This window comes from Mus pahari, chromosome 7 (genome assembly GCF_900095145.1).
Source record: "Mus pahari chromosome 7, PAHARI_EIJ_v1.1, whole genome shotgun sequence".
In the NCBI taxonomy this organism is placed as follows: Eukaryota; Metazoa; Chordata; class Mammalia; order Rodentia; family Muridae; genus Mus; species Mus pahari.
Window position 1 is genome coordinate 65744406 of NC_034596.1, and position 18633 is coordinate 65763038.

The 18633-nt window shown below is 45.0% G+C and overlaps 1 protein-coding gene across 7 annotated transcripts in view; it reads right to left on the reverse strand.

The window, feature by feature from the left end:
* Positions 1-1642: 1642 nt before the first annotated feature.
* Trim9 (tripartite motif containing 9) overlaps positions 1643-18633 on the reverse strand; it is a 103174-nt gene continuing 86183 nt past the window's right edge. For 2 of the 7 annotated variants that reach the window (XM_021201958.2, XM_021201957.2), the window contains exons 9-14: positions 12512-12700; positions 9843-9884; positions 9408-9431; positions 8400-8649; positions 5458-5620; positions 1643-3566 (exon numbers count right to left, since the gene is read on the reverse strand). In XM_021201958.2, the coding sequence (XP_021057617.1) occupies positions 3504-3566; positions 5458-5620; positions 8400-8649; positions 9408-9431; positions 9843-9884; positions 12512-12700 (731 nt within the window). In that variant the 3' untranslated portion in view covers positions 1643-3503. Of the gene's footprint in view, positions 3567-4652; positions 5375-5453; positions 5621-8345; positions 8650-9407; positions 9432-9842; positions 9885-12511; positions 12701-18633 lie in introns of those variants that run through there. The other 5 variants (XM_029540505.1, XM_029540504.1, XM_021201955.2 and 2 more) reach the window with 4 other exon arrangements.

Below are 18633 nucleotides of genomic sequence, written 5' to 3' on the forward strand. Positions count from 1 at the left end.
TGGAATGGACCCCAGAGCTTTGTGCTTATGAGACGGGCACACTTACTGACTGAATGATATCCCTAGGCCCTAACGACTTTTCCCCAGCGTGTACATCCTCATGGCTTTTCAGACATGGGCATGCTTGAACAATTTTGCCACTATCTAATTCCGTGATATCTAATTCTATAAAAGAAATTTGATAGAACTTTGGTTCTCTCCCCCCCAGCTTTACCTCCCCCCACCCAGAGAAACAGCCCACATGTATTTTCAGTGTTCCTTAGCACAGCAGAGTGGAGAAGTCACAAATCAAAAGGCCTGGAGTGTTGGTTCCCCAGGTGCTCGTATTGTTCAGCCATGTTCAGAAACTGTGTGATTCCATGGTTATGCCCAGAAGCTCAGACACACAAAAGTTCTAGGTAGTGTCCGTTAAGGAGGATCCGTTGCAAGATCTGTGAATAAGTCCCAGACATGACAGGAACAGCTGATATCTCTAGTGCCCATAACGTTTGTAAGATGATGTGATCTGGAAACGTATTGTTCTCTATATTCTAATCAGGGATCTGGGTACCATAGTGAGCCCCCTTCCACATCTGTGAATTGAGTATGTGGGCGGAAGAAAACACTGGGAACAGAAAGCCCATTAATCTTAGCACCAGAGAAGAATAAAGAGTTGCTAATGGCTTTCATCTAGCAGTGAAGAGAAGAAAACCTGGCAGGGATGGAGGGGACAAATAAAAGAAGCAGGAAAAGGTCCCCCACTAGCGAGCAAGGAAAAGGTCAGGCAGAAACTAAATGGACAGAGGGCCACAGCTGCTGGCCGGGTGCCTCATGCTACTCTGTGAACCTGTAGCTCAGTGACTTTCGTAATCTTTCTCCATCCTCCCTACCCTCAGTGTGTGTGTGTGTGTGTGTGTTCACACGTGTATATGTGCATGTGTGCGCAGGTGCATGTATACATGTGTACATACCTGTGTGGAGACCAGAGAACAACGTCAGGAATCATTTTGTAAGGGACCATCCACCTTTTCTTTTTTTGAGATGGGGTCTTTGATTCTCTTAGAGCTTCAAAGCAGGCTACACCAATGGCCAGCAGGCCCTTGGGGACCCTCCTGTCTCCACCTCCCCTACGCATGGATTACAGATGAGCCTCCGTGCCTGCCTATCTTTATTGGGCTCTGGGGACAGGACTCAGATGGAGCAGGCACTTCACTGACTGAGAAATCATGTCAGTCCCTGCTTTTCTTTCCGGAAGGAGCAAGGATGATGGTTCACTGAACAGGGCTAATGACGACGAAAGGCAATCAGCGGTGTCACGGTCACACCGAAATAACTGTGTCGTTCAGCCACTTAAAAAGCATCACAGGAGCCAGGGACACTGTTTTACTCGGCAGCACAAGTTTGTGGCCATTTGCAAAGCAGGCTTATTAAAGTTAAATCTCCGTGTTTGGAGGCACCTGCCAAGGTCTTCCATATGAGCACACTTCATATCAAGGCAGGCTAGGGCATGTGTAAAACCCAGAGCAGATCCATGCTTTCATGGAAACGGACAGAGAATGGGCGCCTTCAAGATCTCTGGGGACTTTATGCTTGCACTTGCTTGTGAGGTGTTTTGCGCCCCCAGATGTGTGCAAACTTAGAAAGAACTGCTCTAGAGACATTCTTTTTTCCTCTCATAAAAACGCTTTATTGGCATACCAGGAACGACCTTTTTATTCTAGTACAGTAGTTGTATGCATCTATAGTTGTAGTTCAGTTGTAAACTATTTGTTACAAGTCACTAGAACTCTAACCTGGGGGATGGATTTAATAAAGAGAGTAACTAGCGGCCCAGCCATGGATTCTCATTGGAACAATCAAAGACCAAACAAGGATAGTCCCACAACAGTGTTCTGTAGTCACAGGAACCCGAGACCGACAGAGACAGAATAGCACCCATTCAATAAATTAGGTTCTAACTAGAAAAACACGAAGACAGAGATGACCCAGGAGAAGCACATGAACGAGTGAGCTATTTACAGAGATTCCTTTTCGCCAAAGCGCTGTCCGCTTTCCCATCCCACCTCTGTCATTTGCTATTATTCTAGTGGGTTCCTGGCTCAGTGGAAAGTATTTACACAACTAATCAGAAGTCACCCCCACAAGGGTCCTACGTTCTCTAAAACTTCATGTCAAACGGAAACATCTGAAGGGTGTCTACTGTGTTAGGAGTCGTAAGCGCGGTGGTGCCAGGAATGACATCCACGCTTACATGTTTCCAAACCCGATTTGAGCTTCTTTAGAAAGTCAGGCTGTGACAGCAGTGAGTGATGGAGTCTCACGTGTAACAGGCACAGAGAGTAGACACAGAGATGGCATGTTTGTGCTGAGGATGTAAATGGTGTGGTTTGCAACGTCAGAGGCCCGGGGTTGTGACTGTGCCCTGTGCCTTCTGGTCATTTTGTTTTTGTTTTTTGTTTTTTGTTTTTTTTAACATTCAACTCTTAAGGCTTGTTATGACCACAGCACTAATGAGTAACAATGCTGCCATCATTTCTGCCAAGGGCTCTGTGGGAAGCGACCGCAGAGGCTGTGGTTAAGATAGTGCGGTGGAAAAAGCATTGGGGAGGTACTTGTCTGGTGTGATGGCCAGAGTGTGTGGGTTCAGCATCAATCTCAGGGTTTTTCAGTGACACCTTCTTTGACGCCTTTCCTTACTTAGAACAACTTGAAGTTATTGGTTGCCTTATTACATAAGAATATAGGTTCCTGGGAGACAGGCTGTTCACGAACATAGCATTCTAGTGTCCTGAACAATGCCTGGACCATAGTAGCTCTTAATTAAAAACTTGTATTAGTCATAGGAATCAAATCATTGAGTCTTCCCAGTGCCTGGAGCCTATCTGAAAGGTCCTTACCCTGCCGCGAGCCAGTGTAGCTGATGTATTTGTGCTTCTGGGTATAGGAAGACTTCTGGACACCAAGTGCACTCAGCCCACCTCCCAAGAAGTAGCCACGAAGAGCTAACATCGCTTGACAAGAATCAGGGCAAGAACATTCTAGGAGTCAAATGGCAAACTAAATCTGGCTTGTTCCCCACCTGCTCTCCTAGAACATCTTTGTCCAAAATCTCAAGAAAAAAAGTTTCCAGGAGAATTTCTTTTGGAAGTGCCAGGTAGGTAGGTAGGTAAGTCATCAAAACATAATCAGAAAAGCATCAAAATTGATTCAACCTACATTAGCACAAAAAACAAAAGCAAACGACGACAACAACAAAAAACACCACTAAATTAAAAACAACACGTGGAAGTGGGAACAAAGGGGAGCGGTGGGCTGCCGGAGCTCCTCTGTGCGGTCGAGTTTCTGGGTGAGGAAGGGAGCCTGGGTTCAGTGATGCGGAGAGGACAATGGGAAAGGGCGGAGCTTTTAAGGATGAAGATGGCGGCTGAGGACCAGCTGTACTCATCCTTGTATGACTCTGTCCGCTGAGGCTGCTGGCTTCAGGCTGTCGTCTCAGGGACAGCCAGTGCCTCCACAGCACATCCTTAGGCTATGGAAGCTCGGCTGGAGTAGAAGTCGGGGACCGGAAGCCCGGTGTGGAGCGTGACCTGGGGAATGAGACTATAAGCTATGCAGGGCACCATGCTTACCCTTGCAGGGCACGCCAGTGTGGTTTGGGTGCCCTCCGTTCAATAAGGGCCCGTTCACTTCTCTTGAACATCTATACTAGAAGACATTAAGGGTCTTCTAGCAGGATACTAGCGGTGGTAAAAGCCTAGCCACCATGGTGGCCCCCCAAACCCAGGATACACAATACCCACTTTTTAAAAAGGTTCTGGGGGGCTACATTTCTTATGAAGTCGGGGTGCTCATCTGCAGATAGCGAAGCCTTTGGTATACATGCAGTGATCACTGTCAAGTTCATGGACAGAGATCCGATTAGCTTGTCTGTGAGTTCCAACTGTACACAACTATCCATGACTGCGAGAAAGGCTTTGTAGTGGGAAGAGATATAGGCTCTTACGCGATTTCAACAATTTCTAGTCTGCCTGGAACTATGGAGAGTTACGGGAACCACCAGAAGCACATCATAAATATGGCTGTTTCTACCTTCTTGTCTATACCAACCCCATCAAGAGTCTTTGTCTATAGGCACTAGAACATCCCCGAAAATCCTGAAGCATGACCAGTATGATAGTCTTTGGCTGGAAAAGGTGAGAAACTTTGAATGAGGTTTTTCTTAGATTGACCTCTACAAACATTTAAGGTTTTCTATCTTCTGATGTACAGGCTGGCCTCTGAAGAATTAGATTCCAGCTCCTCAGACAATCCCATCCATTTGCAGGAAGCTGGAAAGCAGGTCCCACTGGGTTGTAAGCAGTCTTACTGCACCTACTCATAAACAGTAATCAGCTTAAAAGAGCTTTTAAGACTGTGGCTGTAGCTAGAGCATGAACTCTACAGAGTTTGACTCTCAGGTCCTATTTTAAAGTTAGTGAGGTTTATATCGGGTAATGAGAGGCCCAAATCAGGAGGGCAGTGAAGCCCTGAATTCTAACAGTGGTTGGCAGGGCATCACCCACATTCCTTGCGTGGTATGAATCTCCTCTTTACCATTCTCTGCCCACCCAAAGCCCCCCATGCCACGCCTTCTGTTTGGAAATCTCTACACAGCTTGCCACCTTCTCTCCTTCAGCACTCAGATAAGCAGCAACTATAATAAGGCCAGCTGATTGACCACCCTGCTTAAGCCTGTGGCTGTTTATTTAGCATGTCCCCAGCACCGCTGTTCCCTTTGCCATACTCTGACCCTCTAACATACCTTAGAAATCACATGGTCATTATTTGTAACCAGATTATAAGTTGCAGGAAGGTAAGGTTTGTATCTGTTTTTTTTTTTTTTCCTCTCCTGCTGATGGAGGGCAAATATTTACAGTAGAGCCTGGCATGCTCAGAGAGCCCTACAGATGGCTGTTGAATAAAGGGGCGAGAAGGACCCGTTGTTCTGTCTCTATGGGAAACTGCAAGTATCTAACTCACAGGCAGGGCTGCTGCTTCCCACCCTGTAGCACAATGCAGAGTGAATGACAAGAAGCAGCTCCAACTTCTGATAATTGTCTAAGATTTGCTTTTCCTGTGCATTCCTGGGGCCCTGTAGGAGCCATCTCAGCGGCCAGTCTGTTGAAGTCACTCAGTTCTACTTAGAGAAGAAACTAGAGCAAAGGATAAATAGGGCAGAGAGGGCTTCTGTCTCCCCTGGGTGGCACATGGGAAGGTGTCTGCCACTGGGTGTCTCACTCTGGGTCTTGTAACAGCTTCCCTCACAAGGGCTTGTGGGGCACTTTACTGCCTGCTGCTGGACAGACTTTGAAGCAGCAACCTGAGCATGCCCTTAGTCCTGGGGCTTCCCTTAGTCCTGGGGCTTCCCTTAGTCCTGGGGCTTCCCTTAGTCCTGGGGCCCCCCTTAGTCCTGGGGCTTCCCTTAGTCCTGGGGCTTACCTGCACATTCCTGTTCAGGCTGACAGCAGGGAAGAACAGGCCCTCCACGTTCTCAAACGCTATGGGGCCTTGTTGTTCATTGTTGACGAAAAACGTTAATGTCTTTCTGTTTAAGTCGAGGAGGACCCCGATGGTGGCCCCTTTTGATATCCCTCCTTCAGTTCTGTGGGAAAAGGAAAACAGTGGAGTCTCTGTCTGCTTGCTGCCATCTTACATTTCTCCCGTGGGCCTGCTGGACCAGTCTGCATTTTTCCTTTGCTTTCCTTTGGTTCTGAGGGTTGAACTTGGCCCAATGCATGGTAGGTGAGTCTGCTGCTGGCTTTTACCCCCAGCCCTCTTTTTTTTTTCTTTTTTTTTCTTTTCTTTTTTTAAGATTTATTTATTTATTTATTATATGTAAGTACACTGTAGCTGTCCTCAGACACTCCAGAAGAGGGCGTCAGATCTTATTATGGATGGTTGTGAGCCACCATGTGGTTGCTGGGATTTGAACTCCAGACCTTCGGAAGAGCAGTCGTGTGCTCTTATCCACTGAGCCATCTCACCAGCCCCCAGCCCTCTTTTTTACTTTTTATTTTGAGACAGCATTTTACCAAACTGTCCAGGCTGGCCTTGAACGTCCATGATAGCCCAGGCAAGCCTTAAACTTGTAGTCTTCCTGCTTCAACCTCCCAAGAAAATGGGACTATAGGCCTGTCCCACCAGGCCCAGTTAAACCAGAATTTTGTAACCTATTTACATTCCCCCTTTGGTTAGCATTTTTAAAAAGCACATTTTTTTTTTTTTTTGCTCTAAGCAATACTTTTCACATAAAACTTAAAGTCTTAGATACACTATATACTACTTATATTCTGTGTATCTGTGCTTTACATAATAAAATATGATTAGACTTTTTTTTGCTCCTCCAAATTCCCCTTCCCCACCTCCTGCACAGAGACAGCCACCTCTCATGACAGTCCCTTGTTTCCTGTGCCTTGCTGAGAGAGAATTGTTATAAATGGACTTTCTGCTACTGAGCTACAGCAGAAGACAATACTGAGGCTGAGCCCAAACAGCCTTTGAGCTACCACAGTGCATCAGCTCTGCTGTGTGCCTAGCATGTACAGTATGACTTTAAGAGTATTCATTACAAAGTGACTTAATTGGAAAGTCACTTAGGTCGAACCCAGAACATATGATAGGTACTGGGCTCAGAGTCTTCTCCTTCCCATGAAGTAGTGAAACTCACTCTGGAAAGATGCCACTCTTTCAGCACATTGACTTTAAATGAAGACATTAGATTCTCTCTGTAAAATGACAGCATTGAAGGAGATACCTCCCCGAGACGTAATTATACTATAGGGAGTTCAGTGGTCCCCAGAGATCCAAGTACAAACACCATCTTACAAAGAACCATGTCCTCAGAGGCAGCTGATGACTGCATAGAGCACCACCAGGGGCAGAGAGCCCGATCTGTCTTCTCTCATCAGTGTGGAAGCTAGCAAAACGGAATCCTATCTCAGCAGAGCACAGACATTTATAAACATCACTCCTTCCTCCCACATGCAGAAGACAGACTGGACACCACCGTAGGCAGGCTTACAGACTACATCTGGCTATTTACAAGGCTGTCGGAGACAGCACACGCGACATTCAGTTAGCATGCAAGGAGATGTGTTCGGCTTCTGAAATGTGCGTTTCGGCATGGCTCCATGGCAGTGATCCTATTTACCCAAGAGGCTGACCCCAAGTGCACGGGTGATGCTGTCGGGGCGCTCGTAACAAGAGTCTCCCCGGTGTGAACTGCTGAAGAGAACTGCTACCTGTAGCCACGTGGATTTGATACCAACATAAAATGCTTCCTGTGCTTACTTCAAGGGAGAGCCAATAAGACAGACATGAATGGAGCAGGACAGAGGATGTCCAAGGGCCGGGAAGCGCTAGGAATCTACTGGCTAGCAAAGCACCAGTGGTGAGCTGACAGGAGAAGCTGAGAGAGTGAGGCCATTATTCTGCCCCTGCTGGGCCTGCTTTTCCTTTGATCTCACTGAACATAACTGGATTTTTTTTTTCTCCCCAGAGCCACCAAAGAGAATGTTTCCTGCGGGTGATTAAGACAGACCAGTGTCATGAAAAGACAGCTTTGGCCCAGAAACGATGAAATACATTTGAAGAGACTGCAAATAAAAAGAGAGATTATATAGGGTATATTAAGCTAAAATTGTCTATATTTTGGTGATAGAGAACATTACTTAAGGAGACACTATATTCCCTTTCTTCAGCAGACTGGCTGTTCTAATTCTCACAAGAACAAGTGAGTCCTCACATAAAGCTATCCCGACTGGTATCCCTAACACCAAGTTTCGTTAATGGCTTCTATTCTGGGAAGCGGTATTGCTGATAGTAACTGTTAGAACAATGGCTTCCATTTCCAGGCACTTCCAACGGGAGACATTTTTGCAAATCTCATCTCATGTAGTCTTCAGACCTCTCCTGCATGGAAACATATTATTAAATGAATTTGGAGAATTGACAAACCAGAATTCAGAAAAAAAAAATAATAATGAAGTACCTTGGCTCAAAACACTTTTCTGGTAAGTCCTAGGTCTGGGTTTTCAGATCCTGGGTTGTTTGTCTATAATATATATATGCCCAGGGATTGTCTTTTGTGATCTGGGTGGATCTTAACAATGAAGGGCCAAGTGGAAGGGGCACAGCTCTATCTCTATGCAATGTGGAAAGCAGTAGAGCAGACTGAACTAAGAGATTACTCAGCACAGGACTTCCTACTCAATAAAGATCGTGTGTCCCGTTTCCTAATGCTGTCTCTATAATAGGCTATTGAACTAGGCTCTTCCTCTTCAACCCAAGCCACCATGAAGAAGGCTTGGCGTGGGGCTGCAGGGTACCTGTTGGTGTGCGAGTTGTTGTGCATGAACCAGCTCCGGTTATTGTCCACATACATTGCCCAAGCTTTGTCGTCCTTCCCTAACATCATATCCTTCATCACATCGATGCGAGCCACGCCAAATGCTGGATCAGGGTGGTTGTCATAGCGATCTATGGTCAGCTCCCAGTAGTGGACGCCCTTGGAGAAGCCGGTTTTCCCCAGCACCACCCGGTCATCGTAGCTACTGCACGTCACTGTCAGGTTGTCATTGGAGAAGATGATGTCGGAGTGAGCCGAGCCAGGGTCAAAAGCAAACCAAGCCACTGGGAACAACAGAAGGGAGGTGAGTTTTTAGTAATGCCTCGGGATTGTCACATGCTTCCGGGCACTGTGGCACACAGTGTTGAGTTCTTATGATGCCATGCAGGAAGGAAGTATTTGGGGCCAGAGTCACCGTAAGTGAGCAGATGGGGCACGTCCTGGGAGTTGATACTCTGCACCAGGAACAGACAGAGGACACACGACCCATTCAACAGAGGTTACCTGGCTCAGACTGCACTTCCAAACCAGCTGGTCCGGGACTGAAGTACCATCAAGTCCCTTCACCTGGTGACCGGCAGGATAGTGCGCCAGAGACATAAAGGGTGAGGGATGTGCTATGGTGCCTGTGTGACCCTGAGGCAGGGAGGCTAGATCTACAATCCTGGATAGAGGAGGGATAAAACACTGCATGAAATCAGGAAATACGCTCAGGCAGAAGCACGGGAAACTGCCTCTCGTGAACTAGGTTTCATGTGCAACGGTGACTTGCATGTAGGGCAGGTTGCTTCCTTTATAACGTATGGAAAAGTGTTACTCCTAAAGCTGGCGCTTAATATACATGGCAGAAGCAGTTTGGACATTGGGTGCAGAGAAGATGAGGGTCTTATACACACAGCTGTGCCCCAACTTCTGCATATTTTCTACAAAGAATAGTCCTTTGTCCTCTGAGGGGTGAGAGTGCTGATGCACTACGGAGCCTGTAGCCACTTCACATGCACTTCCGCTCTGCTTTTTGTAAGAGAATAATGGGGTTCCATACCTGCCAACAGCTTTTTAATGTCAACTGTTGTCATTCCGGTGAAAGGCATGGGGGAGAGAAACAGGGGGCAAGATTGACATTGATAAGAAGCACGTTTCCTTTGCTAGACCAATACCAACAAGGGCTCCATTGGGCACGTTACATACACAACAACAGCAGGCCTGCCTTGTGCCTCCACTGACATTTACCGCTCAGAAAGAGTGGTTTGCATTGATGCAGAAGAAAAGGGGACGGGGTTGAAGTATAACATTAAAAAAAAAAAAAAAAAGGAAAAAGACAGGCGTTTTTCTAAGAAATTGAAAACAGTTATAATGGAGTTAGAATGACATTTGGAGAATTTTATTGACATGACAAAAGCCACCATTTATTTTGCAAAGGAAATTGAGCATAGCAGTCACACAGGCAGAAGGTAACAATTACAGTGGGTATACTTGCCTAATTGAGAGTACGATGCAGATTGTGTCTCAAAATTGCAGCCTATAAAAAGATACTACACATCAAGGCTATGAAGTGACAACCAGGTTGATAAAAATTATTTGCATTTGTTTAGAAAGCACCAACCAAATATAGTCCCCAGAGGCCTGATTCATGAAAAAAGACAAAAACAAAAACAAAAACAAAAAAACCAAAAAAACCCTCAAAACCCAAAGCCCCCTTTCACGTTCATTTTCTTTGCTCGATATAAATGGCTTCTGTGCTCTTTCCAAACACAAAGGTCGTCTTTTTACATATTGACAAAACCTTTGTCCAGTCGGCTGTAAATGCTGCGGCTTTAATTCTCTTTATCTTCCTGGTTCAGTTTTGTATAGTAACACTTGCAAACTGAGGAGGTCAACTCTTTTAAAGATGAGGGCACACTTGCCCAATAGAGGTGGAAGAAATCACCAGGTAGGAACAAGTCTGTTCTGGGTCAGCAGTGTACCGGTGTGCCCTAGGTACGCTGGGATGAGCCTAAGGCAAATGGTCCCAATATAAAGGAGAGTGGAGCAGTGCACCCACTAGAAGACGCCTCGCGATTAACAGTGGCACGACCTGAGCGTTATAAAAAGCGAAGGTATTCCTTTTCCTTCCTAGCTTAGCTTTGCCACAGCGCCTCTTCTCACTTGAGGGATGGGAAGAAGGCTAGTGTCGGGGTGGAATATGGGCTTAGAGCTATACAGGAATTGCTTCCTGTGGGACCTTTCTACTCTCATCTTCCCAGCAAACCTGGCTGCCCTACTGATGAGAAGCCGCATCAAGGCAGAGAAAAAGAGATTCAGACTTAAAATGATCTGGGGGGGGGGGGGCATGACCTACAGTTCGCAGTGGTGCTGAGGCTGGTCCAGGAGATGTGAGTCTTTGGGGGAGAAAGCCATGTTGTTCTGTTCTGTTTCCAAGTTTAGTATTGCCTTTATGAGTCAATTTCTAATACAGTACAAAGGACAAGGTGCTGACTTGATAAGATCTTACAAGAACTAAGAAGGCCACTTGGTATCAAAGAGGCCGGAGTACACAGATTTCAACATTAGAACCATCTTCTGGCCTGGCTTACTTTGTTCTAGAATATATCTGTTTTCTTCCAGCTCATGGTTAAGTTTTATGTTTAATTTCTGCCAACTGTCTTTTTGATTCCTCCCTATGAATAGGAGCACAGTAAGTATGGAATAGAAAGAATTTTAAAAACCAAATTTAGTATCCAGGTTTGGAAGCAAATTTGTGGAATCTGAATAGGGCTTTCAAGATTTTTTCCAAATGAATCATGCCTTTTTTGGAGTCTTAAAAAAAAAAAAAAAAAACCAAAAAAAAAAACCAAACCAAACATTCTGAACTCTTTTCCCATTAATTTAAACACAACATCGTACATTTAAGGTTGAATGATACAGCTAGATAGAACCAGGCCATTCAATACACCTGCCAACACCCAGACCCCACATTTCATTTCATTTCATTTTATTCTTGAGACAGTGTACATTACAAGGACTGTAACAGTATCTTGGTACATTGGAGACACGCAAAGAGCTTCATAACAGAGCATGTGGGAAAGCCAGTAGTGCACAGAAAAACAAGGAGAAACGTAAAACACAAGAAAAAAACCCGCCACTTTTCAAGGGAGCTTGAAGTCCCTGCATCCTTTATTATTGCACTGTCATGCTGTGGCCTTCTTCATTCCGGGATGTGGGATGAGCCAAAGGAATAAAATAAAACCCAAAAGAAAGGCTTGGAAACGTGAGATGTGCATCGTGTGTATCCATGATTACAATATAGTCCTGAAGAGATCAAAAGAGGTCCGCATTTTAGGAATTTGAAAATTCCGTTTGCTAGACAAAGCTCACGGCAAAGTAACATGAGTCTGGCTTCCCTAGAATGAACCATCAGCCCTGTTACATCTTGCCTGTGAGCACCTTCCTGGGGCCGCCTATTTTGACTATACGATCGTTCGTTGGCCATAGGTCTCACGGCTGAACGGTTTCTAGTTTAGCCACCAGTGGTCCCTGCCCCTCACTAGGAAAGTGAGCTGCTGTAAGCCTGCAGTTCTGCCAGTACACGCACAGCAGGCTTTTGATTTCACCTGCTTTGTGGGGTGGATTCTGCTCTCTGGCACTTTTTTTGCTTTTAGTTTTGTTTTTATTGGTAACGATCTCTTGAGTCTATGTTTAATCAGACCACTCCAGGCTGGATGCGCTGATCCAGTTTCCCAGACACAGCTGGTTTCCTGGATACAGAAAGTTACAAACCTCCACACAACAGCCACAGCCTCTCCTTAGCCACTACCTGTGCCGTGCTATGCTGTTGCATGTGATGAAGAGCAAGTTTTCCATGGTGGTAACTAGCGGATGCAAAAAGAACAGCTTCCCACATCCCATTCCAATACATTCCACACACATGACCACAGCTCTGGGATGGGTTGTTCCATCACACAAACAAGAATGCCAGGAAGCTCCCTCAGCCAGATGCTCTTCACACTGGAAGCCACAGACACAGATGTGGGTCACCCCGTTACCACACACACACACACACACACACACACACACACACACACACGAATGGTAAGAACAACACAGGCGTTTCAGAGATGCCTCCAAGACACAGAGATGAAGGGAGAAAGATCTGACAGCTCAGCTCACCCGGTGCATTGAGAGACTGTAAAGAAGAATGCAAACTCAGCTGGTGGGGTGAGGACCGGAAATCAAAGTAGGATCTCCCAGGGAAGCTGGGTTGTAGATTAAGGGTGGAGGAGAAAGGACTCATCCTACGGAGCGGCAATCTTTCCGAAGGCACTGGAAAGGGGAGGGTCTGTTCTTCTGAGTCTGTGTCTAAATGCAAGATCAATGCAAACCAGAGATCAGAAACCTGCTGGCTGCCCATGCCAGGTTCCCAAAGACCACCTAAGCAAGCTTTCACACAAAGCTTCATCAGCCCCAGGTACCACCCACAGGGATTAGCAAAACAGTCTGTCTGAGGCTGGGAACTCCCAGTGAGTCCAGACCCCAGACCAGACAACCATTCCAGCACCACTGGCAATCGTTTTATGGTTTGCTATAACTTTTAGTAACGGAAAAGCACGAAGAGGTTTTCTTTGTTAAGTGAAATATGTTGAGTGAGACTTACAGGTACCTTTTACCCACTGATGAGAAAAATCAACATTTCTTTTTATTTCAGCTGTTCCTCAAGTTACTGTGCATTTAACATTGGTTTCTTAAAGGGTTTCTATTTAGGAGATGATGGCTTTTAGAAACCATGGGATAGTTTATTTGTTTGTCTGTTTTTCTACTAGTACATTTTCTCCATTTCTAGATGGATGAGGTTATTTTAATCCTGGGACACCCAAAACTTGATCTTTGAATAGAGGAAGAAATGCAGAGTGCCCTGGGAAGTCAGGCCTGACAAGCCACTTGGGAATAAAACCTCTCTTTGCTTCTGAAATATTCTCATCTCCCGTGAACATGACTTAACTCACCCGAGTCCTCTAATAGTGAACGGAATGTGGGCAGAGGGAAGGTGCATAGGTGTGAAGTGTCTCTTTCTTCTCAGAAGACCTGCCACGCCAGTCATTAATGCATTAAAGTGAGGGTGTGGTCACCAGCTGGAGCCCTGTAAAGCCCTGTATAGTAGCTCAGTTTAAGAGTGAAAATTCAGGAAGCACAGATGCCAGTTCAGGGTTCAGACTCCGAAGGAAACATTTTCTCATTGAAAAGGGGGTGTTGTTTTGGGGACCAGCGGGTGTTACTGGGGTTTGTTTTGTCTTGTTAGCAGCTTGTCTTTGTTCATAACCCTTGTGATCCAAATGCTACACTGTGTAGGTTCACACCAGTGTGTGTGTGTGTGTCTGTGTGTGTATATGTGTGCCTGTGTTTGAGAATGAGTGTGTGAGTGTGTATGTGTGTATACATGTGTGCCTGTGTTTGAGAATAAGTGAGTGTGTATGTGTGTATGCATGTGCTATGTGCTTGTGTGTGTCCATGTGTATGTGTATCTAGAGACCTTATAAGAAGGGCTACCACAAGTTTTAATACTGCAAGGAAGCATTTTCATTTTTGAATTTACAATATTAATGTTAGCTTTTCAGACTTTAGCCTTATCCCTGAGGGAAGATTGGATTTTTCTGTAAGCCAAATATCAGAGAAAAGGGTGTGAGGCTAAAGCTTAATATCCCAAAGAATAATAATATACTGGTTCCTATTTAAACTTTATACAGTTTGGGTGATGTGGCATGTATGGTCATTTCTTTGCTCAGATACAATAAATTTAAAAATATCATTATTCTTCATATCTATTTACTTGTGTGTGTGTGCAAGTACACACATGTATGGGTACTAGGGACTATCCTGCCAGTTCTAGGGACTGAACTCAGATTGTTACAGGTGGTGGGAGGATCCTATATCAGCTGAGCTGTCTCATTGGCCCCCACATTATTTACTTAAAAGGAAACTAACCTCTTAGTTTAATGAAAAGACTTGAAACACGACCACAGAACGCCGGCAGACACAAGCTCTTTTGAGTTTGAGAAGACATTTGCCACTGTATTTATGTCAGAAAACTATTTTCAATTCACAAGAGTTTGCTTCAAAAGGTCTCTCTCACCAGATGGGACAATCAAGGCATTGATTTAAGGCAGATACGTCATGCCTTAAAAATTAAGGAAAGGTGATGTTTGGGATATATTGAATCTCCAAACAGTGATCTGAACACCCATAGAAAGATGTGCTCTATACCCATAACTTGAGGGCCAGATCAAAACCTATCATGAGGAGCACTCGCCCTTTCTATTTTTAGGTGAGGCTGAGTATAGCCATGGATATTCCTGGGATTAATAACTGGGCAGTGACACAGGTTTCCCCCCCCCTAGTTTTATGTGGATTGACTGATTGCCTATCCATAAGCTATTTTTTTTTTAACTCTTGAACTCGCCCTCTACCCTTTCATCTCTGTGTCTGACCTGTGACCTTCCATGCCCAACCAGATGGGATCTCACCCCATTTCTTCCCAAGCAAAATGAAGCAAAACAAACCATACAAAATCAAACCTACCTTGCTATGAGAACTTTCCAAACAAATTAGGGAAAAAGAAAAGACAATCCCCACCCAATTCCAGTCAGACTAACAGGCGACCCTCCCTCCAGGGCTCTCCCATGGGCCCTCGGTGTGTTTGGTCAGTTGTCTACAGGACATTTAGACTGTTTATCATGATTTTACACTGTAGTAGTCTTGGTGCTTGGGTACTTAGAAATGTCTGAGGCGGAGCCATCAATTTCCCTCTGAAGTCTCCTGGAGGACAAGTCTCCAGCCAGCAACTTGTGTTCGGAGTTAGTGATTTTATGGCATGGGTATAACTTATTTTGGGTTCCTCTCACCAGGTACTTCTGAGGGCCGACTGAAACAGACCACTAGTCCTGCAAGCATTTGATGTCAGTCATCAAACCCCATTCAATCGCTCCAACTCTGAGCTAGATAGATATTCATAACCACTTTTTTGTTTGTTTGTTTTTTTTGGTTTTTCGAGACAGGGTTTCTCTGTATAGTCCTGGCTGTCCTGGAGCTCACTTTGTAGACCAGGCTGGCCTCGAACTCAGAAATCAGCCTGCCTCTGCCTCCCGAGTGCTGGGATTAAAGGCGTGCGCCACCACGCCCGGCCTCATAACCACTTTTTTTTTAAACATAGGGTTGTCTTTCTGGTCATGCTCCTCTGGATAAGTTCATGTTGAGATTGAGAACAGTATTATCATCTCCTGACTTAGCCAAAGTATCTTTAACTCACATCGAACACAAATACAACAACCGCAGTGTGCGTTCCGTGTTACACTGTGAGAGGCGGGAAGGAAGCACAGCCCACTTCCTCACCTTCTCTCTCAGACACAACGATTGATCTCAACTACTGGCTACCAGAGAAGGTTCCTCGGCTGTTAACTATCTCCAAGACAAGGAAGAGCGAGGCTCTTGTTGTGATTTCTGGGACACAGGATAAGAAGCTAACATTTGTGGTAACGATTACCCTCTTTATCTGACAACCACTAGAGAAAGGCAGGGGGCATCCTAGGACATTGCTACTGCCTCCTCATGGATGCCTGTTGTCCTGCCTGGCTGAGCTTGACTGAATAAGAGCAGTTTAGTGGGAAAGACCAGCAGAAAGCTGTCCACATGTCGGCAGGTGGAGATTGGGGGAGGCAGTGTATGTGTGTGTTTCCGTGTGTGCATGTGCATAGGCCGGAGGACAACTATAGACATTCCTCAGGCACCCAGGCACTATTGACCTTGCATTTTGAAACAAGGTCTCTCACTGACGTGGAGTTGGCTGTCCATTAGGTTACTCTAGCTGGCCCGAGAGAGTTTCCACTTGTCCTGCCTCTCTCCCCAGTGTTGGTGTTTCATGCACTGTCACCAAGCTTTTTTTTTTTTTTCCTCTTTAAACTTGGGTTCAGTATCAAGTCAGGAACTTATAGGGTAAGCACTTTACTGACTGAGTCATCTCCTTAGTCCTACTCATATTGGTAAGTGCAGGATGAGAACTGCATTCCAACACAAATGTGTCCCTCACACTGTCCGTCAGCTGTCAGCACTGATGGTCTCCTCTTGCTCTTCCCTGGGCTTCTTTCCCTTCCCACTGGGTTCTGGATTGGAGACTCAGCTAATGGTAGGGGGCTCTGCTCTAAGGAAACAATTAAGATTTACCAAACCAAAGAGCTACTGGAGAGCACATAAGCTCTTCTCTGACTCCTGGGATGGAAAAGGAAGGATCCTGGTGGTATGCCCTATTTGTATTTATCTCTTTTATTTATTTTTTTCATTGTTTGACACTCACTGAACAAATGTCATGTGCTAGGGAGTGCAATAGAATTTAGTAGTTGAGAAGCATGAGGCTGGCAGGAGAACTGACTATAAGAAAATAATCAAGAGAAAATGTGTCAATTATTATTAATAAGTTTCATACTTCTGGGGACGGTGTTTCTATCCTAACATGAACAGAGTATTAAAGATTTCTTAATATTTGAAAACTTAAACATTAAATATTAGAAGATGTAGAATAATTTGTACAGGTACATTATTCCATCGTTAAAATGTGTTTTGCGTATATTATTGAATACAACGTGTGAAAATGCCCACAGAGGCTAGAAAAGGGCATTTGGATCCCATGAAACCAGAGTTATAGGTCATTGTGAGCAACCTAAAATGGGTTCTCAGAACCGAACTAGGGTCCTCTGCAAGGACAGCAAGTGCTTTTAAGCACCGGGCCATCTCTCCAGCCTGATACATTGCAAGCTTTAATGTGCTATTTTGGGGACTCAAAGGGAAAGAGTGAAGCTTCTTATGTAACACTGCTCACTAATTCATCTTCCTCTGTGTCCTGGGTGCCTTCCTGTATGGCAGGCACAGCTTTGAAACTGAGCAGCCATTGGGCCACAGTCTATGGAGGAGAAGTGTGTTTTCAGAGCACAGCAAACAAGAGCTGCCACAGAGGGCCGCAGGAGCATCAGAAGGCTGAGCTCTACTGCAGTGCTAGCCAGCCACGGAATGCTCTGCTCTCCTCGGGAAGATTTAAAAACAGACAAGGAGGAACATGGAGAAGGAGGCTGTTTGCTCAAAGGACCAAGCAGGCAGGTGAAGTTACAATTATGTCCAGTGGGGTGTGTGTAATTTATAACAAAAGGTGGCATCTTACAAGTTCTTAAGAGTGGCGGTAATTGCTGTCAAGCGGTAAGAAACAAATCTGTTTTGAAAATGCCCTTTAAAAGGAATCAATCCAGGAGCTGTCCTGAAATCCTGAGGGTGGCTGCATACTTCCTTGACCAATCTTCCATTCTAACTTAAAAGAACTTCATGGAATTATTTGCAAGCAACTCGCATCAGGAGACCTGGTAGTTCTTACTCTTTAGACACACACTCTCAAAGGACCAAAGAGCACATTTCTCTAGATCAACACAGAGGCCTGCAGATCCAACTCAGCCTCATGAAAAATTTTAGAAAAATTCTTGAGATGCCACATGTCAAAATTAAGGCGATGAAATACTTTTCTCTTCTGGGCTCTGAAATTTATCCTTATCTTTCTCTCTTTCTATGTGGTAAAGTTTTCCCAAGTTTGGCCAAGTACAGTTTACCTACCTTGAGGATTTTGTCCTAGGAAATGAATTTTCTAATTAAGTTGGTTTTTGGAAAGGCTGGGATGTTCTGAGCCAGGCAAAACAAAGTAGATGCATGGAGAAACATATTCACAGGATATCTGTTTTTCCACATATGATAATTTCCCAAATATTTAATTTAGTGCTGAATATTCAGTATTGTAGACATAACGTTTAAACCCACCAAGACCTTGGAGGGGGCATGTGGGACTGGCATCAGACCTGTTTACAGTATGTAGTAACAGTGCTTCCAGCCAGTCTGAAGACAAAGGCCACAGAAGCACTAACTGTCGGAACGTCAGGGTTCTGTGGTCTTACATATAAAAGAACTGAAGCCTAGAAAGGCAAGAACACATCTAAGTCACAGGCTCAGCTGTGGCCAGACTGGAGACAGAGTGACAAGATCAGTTTCTGGTGGATAAAATGGAGAGTGACAAAGCTGGGCTTTGCTTTGTTTTGCTTTGTTTTGATTTTGCTTTTGATTTTTTTTTCTAATGTCTTAGAAGTGTACAAACAGGCAAAGTTCATGCCGCAGGTCGTAGGGTGTCTTCTAAAGATGTGTAAGAGGTCATCTAGGATCAAGGGGATGATCTAGCACCAACCACGGACTGCATTCAGGATGAACCTTTTATTCTC